Source organism: Monodelphis domestica, chromosome 3, assembly GCF_027887165.1.
Source record: "Monodelphis domestica isolate mMonDom1 chromosome 3, mMonDom1.pri, whole genome shotgun sequence".
Taxonomy (NCBI): Eukaryota; Metazoa; Chordata; class Mammalia; order Didelphimorphia; family Didelphidae; genus Monodelphis; species Monodelphis domestica.
Genome location: NC_077229.1, coordinates 506,961,417 through 506,976,461, shown reverse-complemented (window position 1 = coordinate 506,976,461; position 15,045 = coordinate 506,961,417). Strand labels below are relative to the sequence as shown.

At 40.2% G+C, this 15,045-nt stretch overlaps 1 protein-coding gene across 1 annotated transcript in view; it reads right to left on the bottom strand.

Moving 5' to 3' along the window:
* Positions 1 to 6,298, bottom strand: part of DEPDC1B (DEP domain containing 1B) — a 112,810-nt gene extending 106,512 nt beyond the window's left edge. The window contains exon 1 of the mRNA XM_007486366.3: positions 6,123 to 6,298. Coding sequence (XP_007486428.2) covers positions 6,123 to 6,170 — 48 coding nt within the window. The 5' untranslated portion in view covers positions 6,171 to 6,298. The remainder of the gene's footprint in view (positions 1 to 6,122) is intronic.
* Between the last annotated feature and the right edge of the window lie 8,747 nt (positions 6,299 to 15,045).

Here is a 15,045-nt window from a genome sequence, read left to right as displayed (position 1 = left end):
GTTTTTTACTTCTATTTCCTTTTTTATTCCTTCTACTTCAAGTGATTAGACTAGATGACATCTAAATTCTCTTCCATTCTTCTCCATCCATCAGGGACCAAAGGCTAGGAAAGTATACCAACTCATAATCATAATTCACTATATGGCACTTTATGAATGCAAAGCACTTTAGATACATTATCCTATTATGTGAGAGGTAGCTTTATCTCCATTTATAAATCAGGAAACTGAGGTTCCAGGAAGTTATGACCCACTCAATAATAATAGCAGCTCATATTTATATTTTGCTTTAAGGCAGTGATATTAAATTCACATAGAAGGGGCAGGTAGATGGTTCAATGGATAGAGAGCCTGGCCTAGAGACTGAAGGTCCTGGGTTCAAATCACAGACCTCAGACACTACACTACCTAAGTGTGTAATCCTGGGCAAGTCACTTAACTCCTTATTGCCTAGCCCTTACTGCAGAATCCTTTGCCCTAGAATCAGTAGGCACTATTGATTCTAAGACTAAAGGTAAGGGTTTCAAAATGATATATAAATTCACTTAAAAACATATTCCTATGGGCTGAATATTGACTTAGAAAACCACAAATTAACACTGTGAATGTTGGATTGTGTTTTTATTCATTTTGTTAAATATTTCCCAATTTTAATCTGGTTCTCAGGAATTTTGTGGGTTTGTGGCAGTAAGTTTGACAATTCTTTATGGTTTATACTCTTTCCTCCTATCAACCCTATGAGATAGGCAATAAATTATTAGTTCCATTCACAGAGGAAGAAATTAAGGCAGAGAAAGATCAAATGATTTACCTCAGGGTCACACAGCTAATAAATGATCGAACTAGAAATTAAACACAGTCCCTTAATTCCAAGTGGATGGTTCTCTCTACTATCCCATCCAATTTCTAATGGATTTGTTTGGATGTTAGATGGCTAATAAATAGCTGTCTTCTTGCTCAGAGAACTCTCCCTACACTCTCTCTACTGATCTCCAATCTCACTTTTCAACTACCTTTCATATATCTGAAACTCCAGTAGATACCTTAAACTCCTACATCCAAAAGGGAATTCATGATCTTTCCCTTTAACCCTCCTTCCACCTTCCCTATTTCTGTAGAGGGCAACACCATCCTAGTCCCTCAGGCTCACTCAGGAGTCACCCTGGACTCCTCACTTTCTCTCCCTGAGGCCTCCCCAAATCCAAAGTTACTAGGATCTGTAAATTTCAGCTTTGCAATCTCAACCTTAAGCCTCATTCTCTCCTCCCAATACTGCCACTGGAACAAGCCCTCATCTCCTCATGCCTGGATAATGGTAATAGCATGCTGGTGGGTCTGCCTGCCTCAAGTCTGCCCCCAATTCCAGGCCATCCTCCACCAAAAAAAAAAATGATGGGGGCAGCTGGGTGGCTCAGTGGATTGAGAGCCAGACCTAGAGATGGGAGGTCCTAGGTTCAAATCTGGCCTCAAACTCTTCCCAGCTGTGTGACCCTGGGCAAGTCACTTGATTCCCATTGCCTAGCCCTTACCACTCTTCTGCCTTGGAACCAATACACAGTATTGATTCCAAGACGGAAGGTAAGGGTTTAAAAAAACAATGATTTTTCTAAAACACAGATCTAGCAGGTTACCCCCCTATTCCAGTGGTTTCCTAATTCCTCCAAGAGCAAGTGCAAAATGCTCTGTTTATCATTCAAAACCCTTCATAACCGATCCCCTTCCCGCCTTTCCAGGCTTCTTACATTTTACTCTTCAGCAAAAAAAAACATCCAATGACATTAACCTCTTTGCTGTTTCAAAAGCATCTCCCAAACTCCAGGCATTGTCTTGATTTTCCCATGCCAAGAATGCTCTCCTTCTTCCCCTCCTGACTATCAGCCTCCCTGGCTTCCTAGAAGTCCCAGCTAAAATCATTCCTTCCACAGGAAGCTTTTTCCAACCCCTCTTAAAGTTAGTGACATCTCTGTTAATTATTTCCCATTTATCTTGGAAATGACTTGCTTTAGATGTGTATATGTGATTAGATTTATAGAGAAATAAACAGAAATATGTTCATATATATGTATATGTGCATTCACACATACACACACACACACACACAAAATATTGCTTCATATCATCTTTCTAATTAGATTGTAAACTCCTGGAGGGCAAGGGCTCTGGCCTCTTTTTACATCCCCAGTGCTTAACACAAATCACTCATCAGTGTCTGGCACTTATCAGGATCTAAATAAATGCTGGCTGACTGATTGATTGATTGACAACTAACCAGAAAAGAAACAAGGGGGATGGGGGAAGTGTTAAGTGGGAAATATGTGTGTGTGTGGAAAAGAGGTGCAAAGGGTTTGTATGCCTGAATTAAACACAACTCAGCTATCTCCAAAATAGGCTGTATCATTCACAAAGCTCAAATTTGTGTCTCATTAACACTCAAATGTTGAATGTTAAATTTTAAAGAACTTATTGGAAGAAACAGAGTCCCTAAATTAAGAAAAAAAAAATTTAAACGTACAACTAATTTACCATTTTTTTAAATTCCTAAGACCTCTAGAGAGCAGCATGAGCTAGACAAATAGGGTTAAAGGACTTGCCCAGGGTCACAGAGCTAGGAAATGTTTGTAGCCACATTTGAACCCAGGTTCTTCCAACTCCAGGTCTCTCATTCTATCCACTGAGTCACCTAGCTGATCCCAAGGAATCTATTTAAAAATCGCACACCTACACAGAGCAAAATATAAGCTGTAGCCATATAGAGTCCCTTCCTTTAATAATTTTAGCAAATACTAATAAATATAGTTATAATGAAATAAATTATTATGAAGAGGCAAAGTCAACCAGAAAAATAACTTTTTTTTTTAATAAAACCCTTACCTTCCATCTCAGAATCAACACTGGGTATTGGCTCTAAAGCAGAAGAGTGATAAGACCTAGGCAATGGGGGTTAAATGACTTGCCCAGGGACACACAGCTAGGTGTCTGAGGTCATATTTGAACCCAGGACCTCCCATCTCTGAGTCTGACTCTCAATTCACAGAGCCTCCCAGCTGCCCCCAGAAATAACTATTTTTATGGGCACAAGTGCCTATGCATATTTGAATATAATCCCCTTCCCTCAACAAAAATAATAATAATAATAATAATTTACAACTCTAAACAGATGAGACTCCCAAAACTCCCAAAAAATTGATAGTATTTCAACAAAACATTTATTAACTGCTTACTGATGATGGGCAAGGCACTCTGCAAGGTACTGGAAATGGAAGTTATTCATAATTCAGGAGTTATCTTTTAAAAATAAATGAGGATCAGCTGTGGCTCAGTGGATAGTGAGCCAGGCTTGGAATAGGAAGGTCCTGGGTTCAAATGTGGCCTCAGATACTTCCTAGCTGTATGACTCTGGGCAAGTCACTTAACCCCTATTGCCTAGCCCTTGTGGCTCTTCTGCTTTAAAACCAATACATGGTATTGATTCTAAGAGGGAAAGCAGAGGTTTTGTTTGTTTGTTTTTTTAAAGAAAAATGGAAATTAATCTCAGAGGAAAGCATTAACTGCTGAAGAGATAGGGAAAGGCCTGCCTGAAGAAGGTGAGATTGAAGGTGAGTCTCAAAGAAAGCCAAGGGAGCTACATAGCAGAGGTGAGAAAGGAAAAATTCCAACCATGGGGGGGATAGCCAGAGCCAAGTTGAGAGATATAGCATCACAGGTGAGAAATAGCTAAGACTAGTGTAATTGGATCTGAGAGAACACAGAAAAGAGTAAAATCTAAGAAGACTCAGAACCTGGCGTGACCACACTGGCCTGAAATTCCTGCTACTACCCAAGGCTGAGAGAACTTGAGTTCCAGACGCTGAGCTACCATAGAGGAAGACAATGAAAAATACCACCAGCTCTAAGCCTCTCTTAGGTTGGGGGGGGGGCACAAGAATACAACTTCTATTCAATTTTTTAAACATTCATTTATCTCAGGCTTATCTCAAATCTCTTTACTCTCCTTCCCCTATAGCCCAGTCTCAATTTCTCCTTCTAAAAGCTAAAAACCCTCTTTCTACTCTGAATAGCTTCCTTTCTGTTTCATTCCCAATAAGGGCCATAGAGCTCCCCTTTATTTGGAGGTCACATTAACCCTTATAAATGTTTCCACAAAGGTGTATTTCTGCACCAGATAAACCCCTTCACTTTTTATTTTCCTGTTACTGGGTAGGCATTGTAAAGGTTAATTAAACCATCACAAATGACAGACCAACAGGCAAGTTAAGTGTTGTTCAGAAATGGTAAAAAATAACGGAAACAGACCAGGGAAAACAATCTTTTCTCTCAAACTACTACTAAGGGGTTTGGGGTTTTTTTTTTAAGTATCTCAAACACCTGTAAGAGATTTATAGGGCAGCTAGGTGGTACAATGGATAGAGCACAGGACTTGGAATCAGGAACACTCATCTTTGAGTTTAAATGCAACCTCAGACACTTACTAGCTGTGTGACCCTGGAAAAGTCCCTTAACCCTATTTGCCTTGGTTTCCTCATCAGTAAAATGAGCTGGAAAAAGAAATGGGAAACCATTCAGTATCTTTGTCAAGAAAACCCCAAATGGAGGCATGAAGAATTGGACATGACTGAACCACAATACAAATCACTGGAGCTTTTCCACTAGAGACCTCCTTCCAAGCTAACAGGACTATTAATGATTATTCATTGGATACATTTGACCAGGGAAGCTTGGAATCAGGAAAACCTAAGAGCAAATACAGTTTCAGATGCTTACTTGCTGTGTTTGCCTCAGTTTCTTAATCTATAAAATAGGCCACTAATAGCACTTCCTTCCAAGCTCCTTATGAAAATAGTGTGAGATAACCTTGGTAAAACACTTTGCAAATCTTAAAAAGCTACACAAATGTTGTCATCATTGTCTAGTCCATGTCTATCCAAATCCAATAAACATTTATTAAGTACCTACTATATGCCGGGCACTGTGTTAATCACTAGAGATAAAATAAAAGGAAGTCCTAGCTCTCAAAGAGTTTAAAATCTAAAAGGGGAACCAAAAGAAGGCAGAAAGAGAAGGGACCTTTATGAGACAAAGAGGAATATCTTGTATACAGAAGAGAAACCAGACTGAGAAGCAAATGCAAGGTGAAAACCTGAGAATCCAGGGCTCATCTTTTCCATAAGAATAAATGAAGCACAATAACTGTTTTACTCCGATTTTATATTCAGACACAAACTGACAACTATGTATCTGAATTCAGTCACCCAGAGAGGAAGCTGAGAAGGCACAGATTAGATCTCTCCAAGCTCCAAAACAACAAGGGCTACTTTTGATGTTGTAGACATAGTGTTACTTTATCCCAGAAACAAAGGCAGGGTGCTCCTAGATAAATCTAAACATCAAGCCCACAGGAAATGAAGCAAGGAGGAGAAACCCAGTTTAAGAAAATATGAGGCAATGTGAGATGAAAACAAAAAACCGTTTGTTCCAGAGCCACAGAAACGTAAGAAGTTTCACTTAGGAAAGTGCACACCCAGTCCCAGTAAATGGTAAACAGACTGAACACAGAGCTGAACTAAATCAGGTTCTCTCCCTCAGCTGGCACACTGACTTATAGGTGTGTTTAGTTATAAAAGAAAAAAGGTCGTAAAGATCTCAGAACCCACTGGGTCTGGTCGTCTTTGTTTTTTTTAAAGGTTAAAGGGTAGAATGGAGAAATTAAAAAGTCTGGTGTTTGTACTTCTTTTCTTTTACCTGGAAAGCTAACAGCTGGAGGTTCATGCAACCCTGCACTAAGTTGGCCTTTTCGTTCTTTCTTCAACCATCAATTAAAAACCAGGTACCAGCGGCAGCCCACCTAGCCTCCCGCCCAATCAGGGACAGTGGGGTCTGGATTTCAGCAATCAAGAGCATTAACTTTACCCACGAGCGGGCTCTTTCCCGGAAGAACTCGACTAAACTCGGGCCTTCAAGCCCGAGACCCCGGAGGACCCGGACGCACAGGGGGCGCGGGGAGTCCGGGATGCTAGAATGGGTATCTCTCTGCACTACAGGGACGTGGAGAAGGGGGAGGTGCCAACCGCCGCCCCCCAATACACACACACACACACACACACACACACACAGCGCAAGCTTACCAGCTTAGTCGCGCGGTAGGGCCCGGGTCCAATTATTCGGTGCTCCATACTCCCCTGGCTCCCTCCAGCGATGCCCTGCTGCGCCCCAAGGCACGAGCGGAGGACGCTACCTGAGATTCCAAACCTAGCTTGGAAGGGTCAATGGCAACAGTTTAAATCGCGAGCCTGGAAGGGTTTCGTTTTCTGATTGGGTGTCGAGAAAAGGCACGTGACAAGAACCTTACGTCACGGAGTGAATGCGGAAACCAGGCACTGGGAATCTTTTGATATTCACAAAAAAAAACAAAAAACGGGTAGGTCCCGGTCCTCCCTTGACTTGCTCTTGCTCTTGCTTCCTTCTTCCATCCCCCCAAGGACCTAGTCAGCCCCATTCTCACAACCAGTAAATTGAGCTGTAGGCACTGAAGAAGAAGAAGAGATCCCCTAAGACTAACAGGCAGCGCTCGCTGTCCAGCTCCAGGATAGACGCTGGTGCTGATACTTAGAAGGGAGAGTAGTAAGGAGAGAGAGGAGTGACTTTAGAACACGGCTGCTAGATTTGGAGCTGGAAGGGAGTCTTAAAGGTCACCTACTCCAATTCCCTTTGTAGTCTGTAGTCAACAAGCATTTATTAAAGTCTTCTATGTGCCAGGCATATTCTAAGGGCTGGGGATACAAAGAAAGCCAAAAGACAGTCCCTGCTCTCAAGGAACTCATAGTCTAATAGGGAGAAACAACTTGCAAACGTCTATATACAAAGGATTTGTTCGAGATGAATTGAAGATGATCAACAGAGGGAGAGTACTAGAATTAAGAGGAATCCGGAAAGACTTCTGGCAGGTGAGATTGCAACTAAGATTAGAAGGAAGCCAGGAGCAAGGAAGAAGAGAATTCTAGGCATTGGGGAGAACCAGTGAAAATGCAGTGTCTTTCCTGGAACAACAAATCCATTGTCACTGGAGAGGGAATTGGAGAAGAGATTGAAGAGGAATAAACTCTAAGGGGACTAGAAAGGTAAAAGGCGGCAGATTATAAAGCTCCTCGAATATCGAAAAGAAGGTTTTCTATTTGGTCCTGGATGTGACAGGAAGCCACTGGAGTTTATTGAGGAGAAAGACAACATAATCGCCTTTGCTTTAGCAAAATCAATTCTACACCGGAGTAGAGGATGTACTAGAATGAGGAAAGACTTGAAGCAAGGAAAACTACCAATAACTATTATAGTAACACTGACATGCCGCTCTGCCCCAGCATAGTGGCAGCGTCAGAGAAGGGAAGGCATTTGTTCACAGAGGTGAGAAAGCCAAGGCTCAAAAAGGACTTAACCAAACAAGTGGAAGCGTAGTGTGAAAAGTATATGACTGCTGACTTTGTAAATGCCAAATAGATGCCGAGAACTGGAGATATCCCAGTTTAGGAGTAAATGATCTTAATGTTCTTATTCCCACAGAATTATTAAATTAGAAGGTACCTCAAAAGCTTAGTTCAATCTATAACTAGGAAGGAACCCAAATGAACATACTTAACAAGTAGTTATCCAACCCCACTTCTTAAATAATTGAAGGCAACTTTTAGAAGATTCTGATTGTTAAAAGGTTCTTCCTTACTTTAAGCCCAAATTTGCCAAGTTCCAACTTCCACTCATTGCTCCTAGTTCTGCCCTCGAAAGTCAAACAGAACAAGCCAAATCTAATCAACCATGTGATAAAGCCATTTGGATACCAGAACACAACCTATCAAATCTCTCCTGAATCTTTCCTTCTCCAGGATCAACATCCCTAGCTCCTTCGACTGATTCTTATATAACACAGATTTAAAGCCTTAGTTGCCCTAAGAACACTTTCCAGTTGATCAAAATCCATTCTAAACCATCACCAAGAACTGAAAATAATAATACAAACTTGTTCTGACCAGGGCAGAATACACAGGAATTTTGATTTGTTCCTAAAAAGTCTGTTTCTCTTAATTATAGCCCATGGTTTCAGTTTTGCTTTTCATTGTTGTTATTTTGACTGTCAAATCACTCTAGTGATCCTTATTGAGCTTGCAATATACTATAGCACTCAGATTTTTTTTTTTCAGGCAAACTGAAGAGAACATTCATCCATACTGAATTTTATCTTGTTAGACTTAGTGATGTTCTAGGTTATCAAATATTCTGAGATCCTGATTGTTATCCAGCATGTTAGCTCTCCCTCCAACTTTGTGCAATCAGCACATTTGATAAGCAGTTGGTCAAAGAATGCTTTGTTAGGGTAGCTTTTTCCACGTCACTGCCCCCAGTAAAGAAGTCTATTACATATATGTATGTTTGTGTATGTGTGTATACACATATGTATACATATATAGGATAAAATGCACACTTCTCATCCTAATTTCAATCTAGATCTCATCTACCATTCCAAACTTGTGTCATATTACTTCTCTTTTTTGCCCTCTTTATTCTGGCCAAAATAGTTCACTAATTTTCAAATTAATTCAGAATTCTATCCCTGTGCAAGTTTGCCCACATTACTGTGTTAAACTAAAAAAAAAAAAACACAGAACTATTAAATAGTCAGAAAAACCACTTCTTTAATTAAGGAGAGGTTGCAAGTACATTTCCTCAGGCCTCCACCCAGAGTTGCATGCTCAAAACCTACACAGAGCTGAGACTCTGGCCACTCTAGCTACCAACCCCTGGGAATACCAACCATGATAGATTGACAGCTCCAAAGAATAAAGCAATTTGGGAAACTTATACTTTTTAAGGGAACTGAGGAACTGGGTATAGTTGATTGACTTTACAATGGCTACAAAGAAGATGAGGAGTTCTAGACAGGATTATCAAAGCGAGTCTAATGCTTTAGAATCAACACAAAAGAGAAAGATCCAGCCAAGGGCTAAACTACCTTGGAAAAAAGCTTTGACACAAAGGGAGAAACTATAGCAGGGGTCCCCAAACTACGGCTTGCCATTTATTCGGCCCCCACTACACTTCTGGAAGAGGCACCTCTTTCATTGGTAGTCAGTGAGAGGAGCACAGGATGCGTATGCATGTACCCTAGAGTACAGTATGTGGAGGCTCTGTAAAGTGCAGCATCGCTCACATACAGTACTACTTCCAGTGACATCATCCTTTGGGTGGCGCCTTGTTCTGACAGTATCTGAAGGAGAAGGAAGTGCCACACAAAGGATTATGTGGCTGCACAATGGAAGGCTTCAGCATGGTGAGTGGTGATCTGGGGGAGGGGATTCCACACTGTGTATGCTGCTGCCCGGTGTAGTGGCGGCGGCAATGGGCCTGTGCAAGGTGTGACAGAGAGGCCCATCCCAGCCAGCGCTGCAGCATCTGCTATCTCAGACAGCTCTATACAGTGTCACAGGCCCAGCAGCGCCTCCAGTACTGTATACAGGCATCAAATAGCAGTGATCTGGCCTGTGACATCAGCGGTAGGCCTCTACTGTGAATGGGCCACTGTCACTGGGTGTTTTATAAGACACCCCCTGTTTGGGGGGGGGTTCAAATTAATATAAGACTGTCTTATTTTGGGGGAAACACAGTAGTACAAAGACCCCCATACTCCCCTAGATGCACAACATGATAATGGCCCCTATTATAGGTGCATCTGGGGAAGTATGGGGGCCATTGTACTATGTGGGTAAAGTGAGGCATGTGTTTTTCATATTACAGTCTATAATTACAGATCCATAAATACGGACCACAAGAGGACACACACTAGTGTCATGCCTTCCTTTTTCCTGCCATGGAATCTGATCGCATGGATTTCACCCATGCGATCAGATTCCTGTATGAGTACACAGATCACACAGGGTACTGTGAACTGGAAAGGTGGTGGAGGAACTGGCTCTGTAATCATGCCGGTTCCTGCACCACACCAGTGTGAGCCTGAGATAAAAGTGGAGTTCCACCAATATGGCCACTGATGTGGCTAAAATGATGTGGACTGGGAAGGCTGCATTAATGGACACAGATCAGACTACATTGATGGGCAGTGCAGTCTGTATGCCTCTGTGTGGGCAAAATTATTGTTGGTATATTGTTTTTGTAGGGCTGTATTTATATATATATGTATATTGGTATTTTACTAAAGCAATTTGGAATCCCTAGGAAACAATGATATCAACAAAGAGAAAAATTAGGAGGCAGCTGGGTAGCTCAGTGGATTGAGAGCCAGGCCTAGAGATGGGAGATCCTAGGTTCAAATCTGGCCTCAAACACTTCCCAGTTGTGACCCTGGGCAAGTCACTTGATTCCCATTGCCTAGCCCTTGCCACTCTTCTGCCTTGGAGCCAATATACAGTATTGACTCCAAGACAGAAGGTAAGGGTAAGAAAGAAAGAAAGAAAGAAAGAAAGAAAGAAAGAAAGAAAGAAAGAAAGAAAGAAAGAAAGAAAGAAAGAAAGAAAGAAAGAAAGAAAGAAAGAAAGAAAGAAAGAAAGAAAGAAAGAAAGAAAGAAAGAAAGAAAGAAAGAAAGAAAGAAAGAAAGAAAGAAAGAAAGAAAAAGAGGAAAAATTGACTCGGAGTGTAGGATATTCAAAGAACAGTGGACTTATGATTACTTTTTCATGCAGTACAAGGAAAGAGCTTTGTGTTTGATATTCCAGAATATAGTGTCTGTGTTCAAAGAATACAATTTGCATCAACACTATCAAACTCAACATAAAGATAAATGTGATTGTTTGGTCAGAGATGTGAGAAAAGATAAAATATTAAAACTGAAAAATACATTGACAACTCAGCAAAATACTTTTGTGAAGCAGAAGCAGCTAAATATTTCATCACTGTGAGCAAGTTTTCAAGTTGCCAAGCTAATAGCGTGCACTGGCAGACCATTCCTGGAAGGAGAATTTGTTAAAGAGGTCCTTCTTTCTATTGCCAAACAGATGTGTCCAGAAAAGGCAGACTTATTTAGTACAGTTAGTCTTTCAGGATCTACAATTACATGAAGGATTGAAGAAATGGGAGACAATTTGGATCAGCATTTGCAAAACTCCACAAGAAAACTTTCTTATTTTCCCTTGGCACTCGATGAGAGCAATGATGTTCGTGATTCTACACAACTTCTAATTTTTATTCGTGGGATGAATGACAATTTTGAAGTCACAAAAGAGCTTGCTGCACTGAAAATAATCAAAGGAACAACTACAGGAGAGGGTACTATGAAAAGGTTTCCCAAACTATGAAGGATTTGGAACTGGACTGGGCTAAACTAGCCAGTGTGACAACTGATGGTGCTCCTAGCATAATGGGGTCTAAGGAAGGAGTAATTGCTCACATTAACCGAGAGATGGACAAACGTAACCATTTTCATCTAATAGCCATACACTGCCTCATCTACCAACAAGCACTGCTATGTAGTAAATCACTGAAGTGGGACTCTGTTATGAAAATTGTGGTATCTTGTGTTAACTTCATTAGAGCTAATGCACTAAACCACAGACAATTTCAGGAATTTCTGTCTAAACTAAATGTTGCCTATGAAGATGCTCTGTACCACACAGAAGTCCATTGGCTGAGTCGAGGGAGAGTTTTGAGACATTTCTATGACTTACTTCCACAGATTACAGCTTTTATGCTTTCAAAAAACAAAGAAGTACAGAGCCTAATGATGCAGAATGGAAATGGCACCTCACCATTCTGACAGATGTAAAAGAACTACTCAACAATTTCAATGTGCAACTTTAAGGAAAAAGGAAACTCATCTGTGATATGCAATCACATGTGAAAGCATTTGAAGTAAAATTAGGATTCCTTATCAAACAAGTGAAGGAGGAAATTTTCTACAATCTCCCCTTAACTCAAAATCTGTTAGAGGAAAAACCCTTGATTGCATTCACAAAAGAAACATGTGTGGATTCACTGGAAAAGTTGGAAAAGGAGTTCCAATTCAGATGTAAAGAGCTTCATCTCCATTAACAGGACATACAGCTTTTCCATAACCCATTTTCTATTGAAAAATGTAGATACAATTTGCCAAATGGAACTGGCTGAACTGCAGAATTGTTGCTCTCTGAAAGACACATTCAAGTCAAGCAGCTTGCCTAATTTCTATGCATCTCTCCCCTCTGAGACACATCCTAATCTCAGGAACCATGCCCTCAAAATGGCAATCATTTTTGGCAGCACTTATGTCTGTGAACAGACTTTTTCCAGAATGAAACATCTGAAATCTCCAAGCAGATCAAGACTAACTGATGCACACTGGCATTACTTATTACAGCTAGCAGTAACAAATATGGAACTGGACATTGACCATCTCATTAGCCAAAAGCAGGTCCATAATTCCCATTGAAATACTGGTCAGTTTGTTGATTTAAATTTACTTGTTCTTTATTTTAAATATTGTGTTTGTTCCCATTTTGTTTTGCTTTGTTTTACTTTAAAATAAGATATGTGCAGTGTGCATAGGAATTTGTCCATAGTTTTTTTTAATAGTCTAGCCTTCCAATGGTCTGAGGGACAGTGAACTGGCCCCCTGTGTCAAAAGTTTGGGGACCACTGAAATATTGGGACAAAAAGAGTACTTAATACCCTACTGAATTTATTTGCTCCACCTAAACTACATTAAGGTCTATTGTTAATCTGAGACTCCTGTGAGATTTCCCTTTGGGAGAAATTCTCATGTGACAAGGTCAACCTTGATGTCTTCATTTTTCAAGCTAATTGAAACTGGGATGGGGTTTCTAGATTCCACGTTGACAACTTAAAAATTAAATTAGTCTCTTGTAATGGAAATATTGTATTTTATGAGATTTATTAAAGATTATTAGAAATCAAGGATACAAAATAATAAACCACATGCCTAGGGCTAATTAGCTCATTCAAAATTTACTCACTACATCTTTCAATGTCCGAGTAGAGGAAGAGCATAGAGGAAGAGGCCGAAGTAGGCATTACAGCCAGTTTAAATACTAATTGTGATCTCACCCAGGTGGGGACTCAGGTGAAACTATAGGGAATTCTAGGAAGTACCAAGGACTTCTGGGGATTGAAGTCTGGGGTACAAATCTCCATTTTTACGCAATTGAAATGTACGCCCTTTGAGAAGTATAAATAAATAGTATGAAGGGAAATAAATAACAAAATAAATAAATAACAATCATAACTATGAAAATAAATGGGATGAACTCACCAAAAAAATGGAAGCAGATAGCAGAATGTATTAGAAACCAGAATCTAACAATATGTTATTTACAAAAAATATATTTGAAACAGAAAGATAGGCACAGAGATGAAATAAGGGTACTGAAGTAAAATCTATTACGCCTCAACTGAAGTTAAAAAAAAAGTATAGGGGTAATAATCATGGTTTTAATCAAAGAAAAATTTGAAATATATCTAAATAAAAGAGACTGGCAAGGAAACTATATTTTGTTTTAAAAGTTTCATGGATAATTAAATATTATTCATTCTAAACATATGAACCAAATGGAATATGTTAAATGGAAAGTTAGGCCAGTGATAAAGTTGCTTGAGTATTGTTACTGTTTAGCTGCTCCTCCCTGACCTGAGGGGAAGATGATTACCCTCAGGTCTGGAGTTTACTTACAAATTGGATATGACTTTCTTGTTAAACAAAAATAGGTTTATTCAAGTTGCTATTCAGGAATTAGGAAAGAATGATGGGTTAGGAAGATCATTAATCTTTTCCCAAGCTATCTGTCCCAGTTCCTTCTGATCTTCATGGGTCTCTCCTGTTTCCAACACCACTGAATCTAATCTGCCTCCGTCTCTTTCTAGTTCCCACCATCCTATATAGATAAACTAAGCTGACTTCTGGGTAAACATGATGGCACTTTCAGATGCAGGACCCTTCTTCTCCTTAGTACCTACCGATATAGACTACCTCAAAAGACCAAAAAACCCAAATTCATATGAACAAAGGAACTACACAGTAGGGTACAGCATTGAAGGTACATGGGATTTGGGCATTGCCACACTATATGGGGGTGAGAAAGCTCCCACCAAAACTTGAGCTGATCTACCCTTCCCCACCCCACTTATGGAGCCAGAGTCAGAGCCAGCACATGCCAGAATCAGTGAGTAAGTGAGGGGCACCTCTAGAGTGAGTGAGGGGCACCTCTAGGTCCTTGGGAGTTGACTAAGATCACCAAAGACCTACCCCTGAGATCAGCTACATCTAAAACCCCAGCAGGCTGAAGAACACAGACCATGGGCACTCCTGGGAAGATAGCACAGAGAAGGGCAGCAAACAGAAGAAGCTACAGAGATTTGAGAGCTTCCCTCAGCCAAAATCCTTGTTCCTTAAATACAAACACAGAGAACCTGCCCATATCACTCAGATTTCTGACTAAAAAGGGAAGGAAAAACCTCCACAGTGATGGCAAATAGTTCCCAGGAACAACAACCTCCCTCCACCAAGAAAACCAGGAAGGGGTTGACTCTGGAAATTTTTTACATAGGAAAAACCCAGGCTACAAAGGAAATCGAAGAGAAAATTCAAATAAATTCACCAAAACCTTCCCCCCCCCAAAAAAAATGGAAATTCTCCACAAGCTCTTGAAGAATTTAAATTGGAGCTTATAAAAAAGATGGGAGCCTTCTTCCAACAAAATCAGGAAATGGTTCAAAGAGAAAATAACAGTTTAAAGGACAAAACCTCCCAATTGGAGAAACAGCTGAAGTCACGAAAAGCGGGATAGACCAAACTGAAAAAGAAAAAACAGTCTTTAAAACCCAGAATTAGGCAATTGGAAGGCAATGATATTGCAAAACACAAGAATTAATAAAGCAAAGTCAAAAGACTGACAAAATAGAAGAAAACAAAATATCTCACTGAGAAGATAACAGATCAGGAAAACAGAGGAAGAAGAGACAATCTGAGAATCATTGGTCTACCTGAAAAGCCAGAAATAAACAGAAATCTTGACATCATACTATAAAAAATTATCCAAGAAAACTGCCCTGATGTTCTTGAA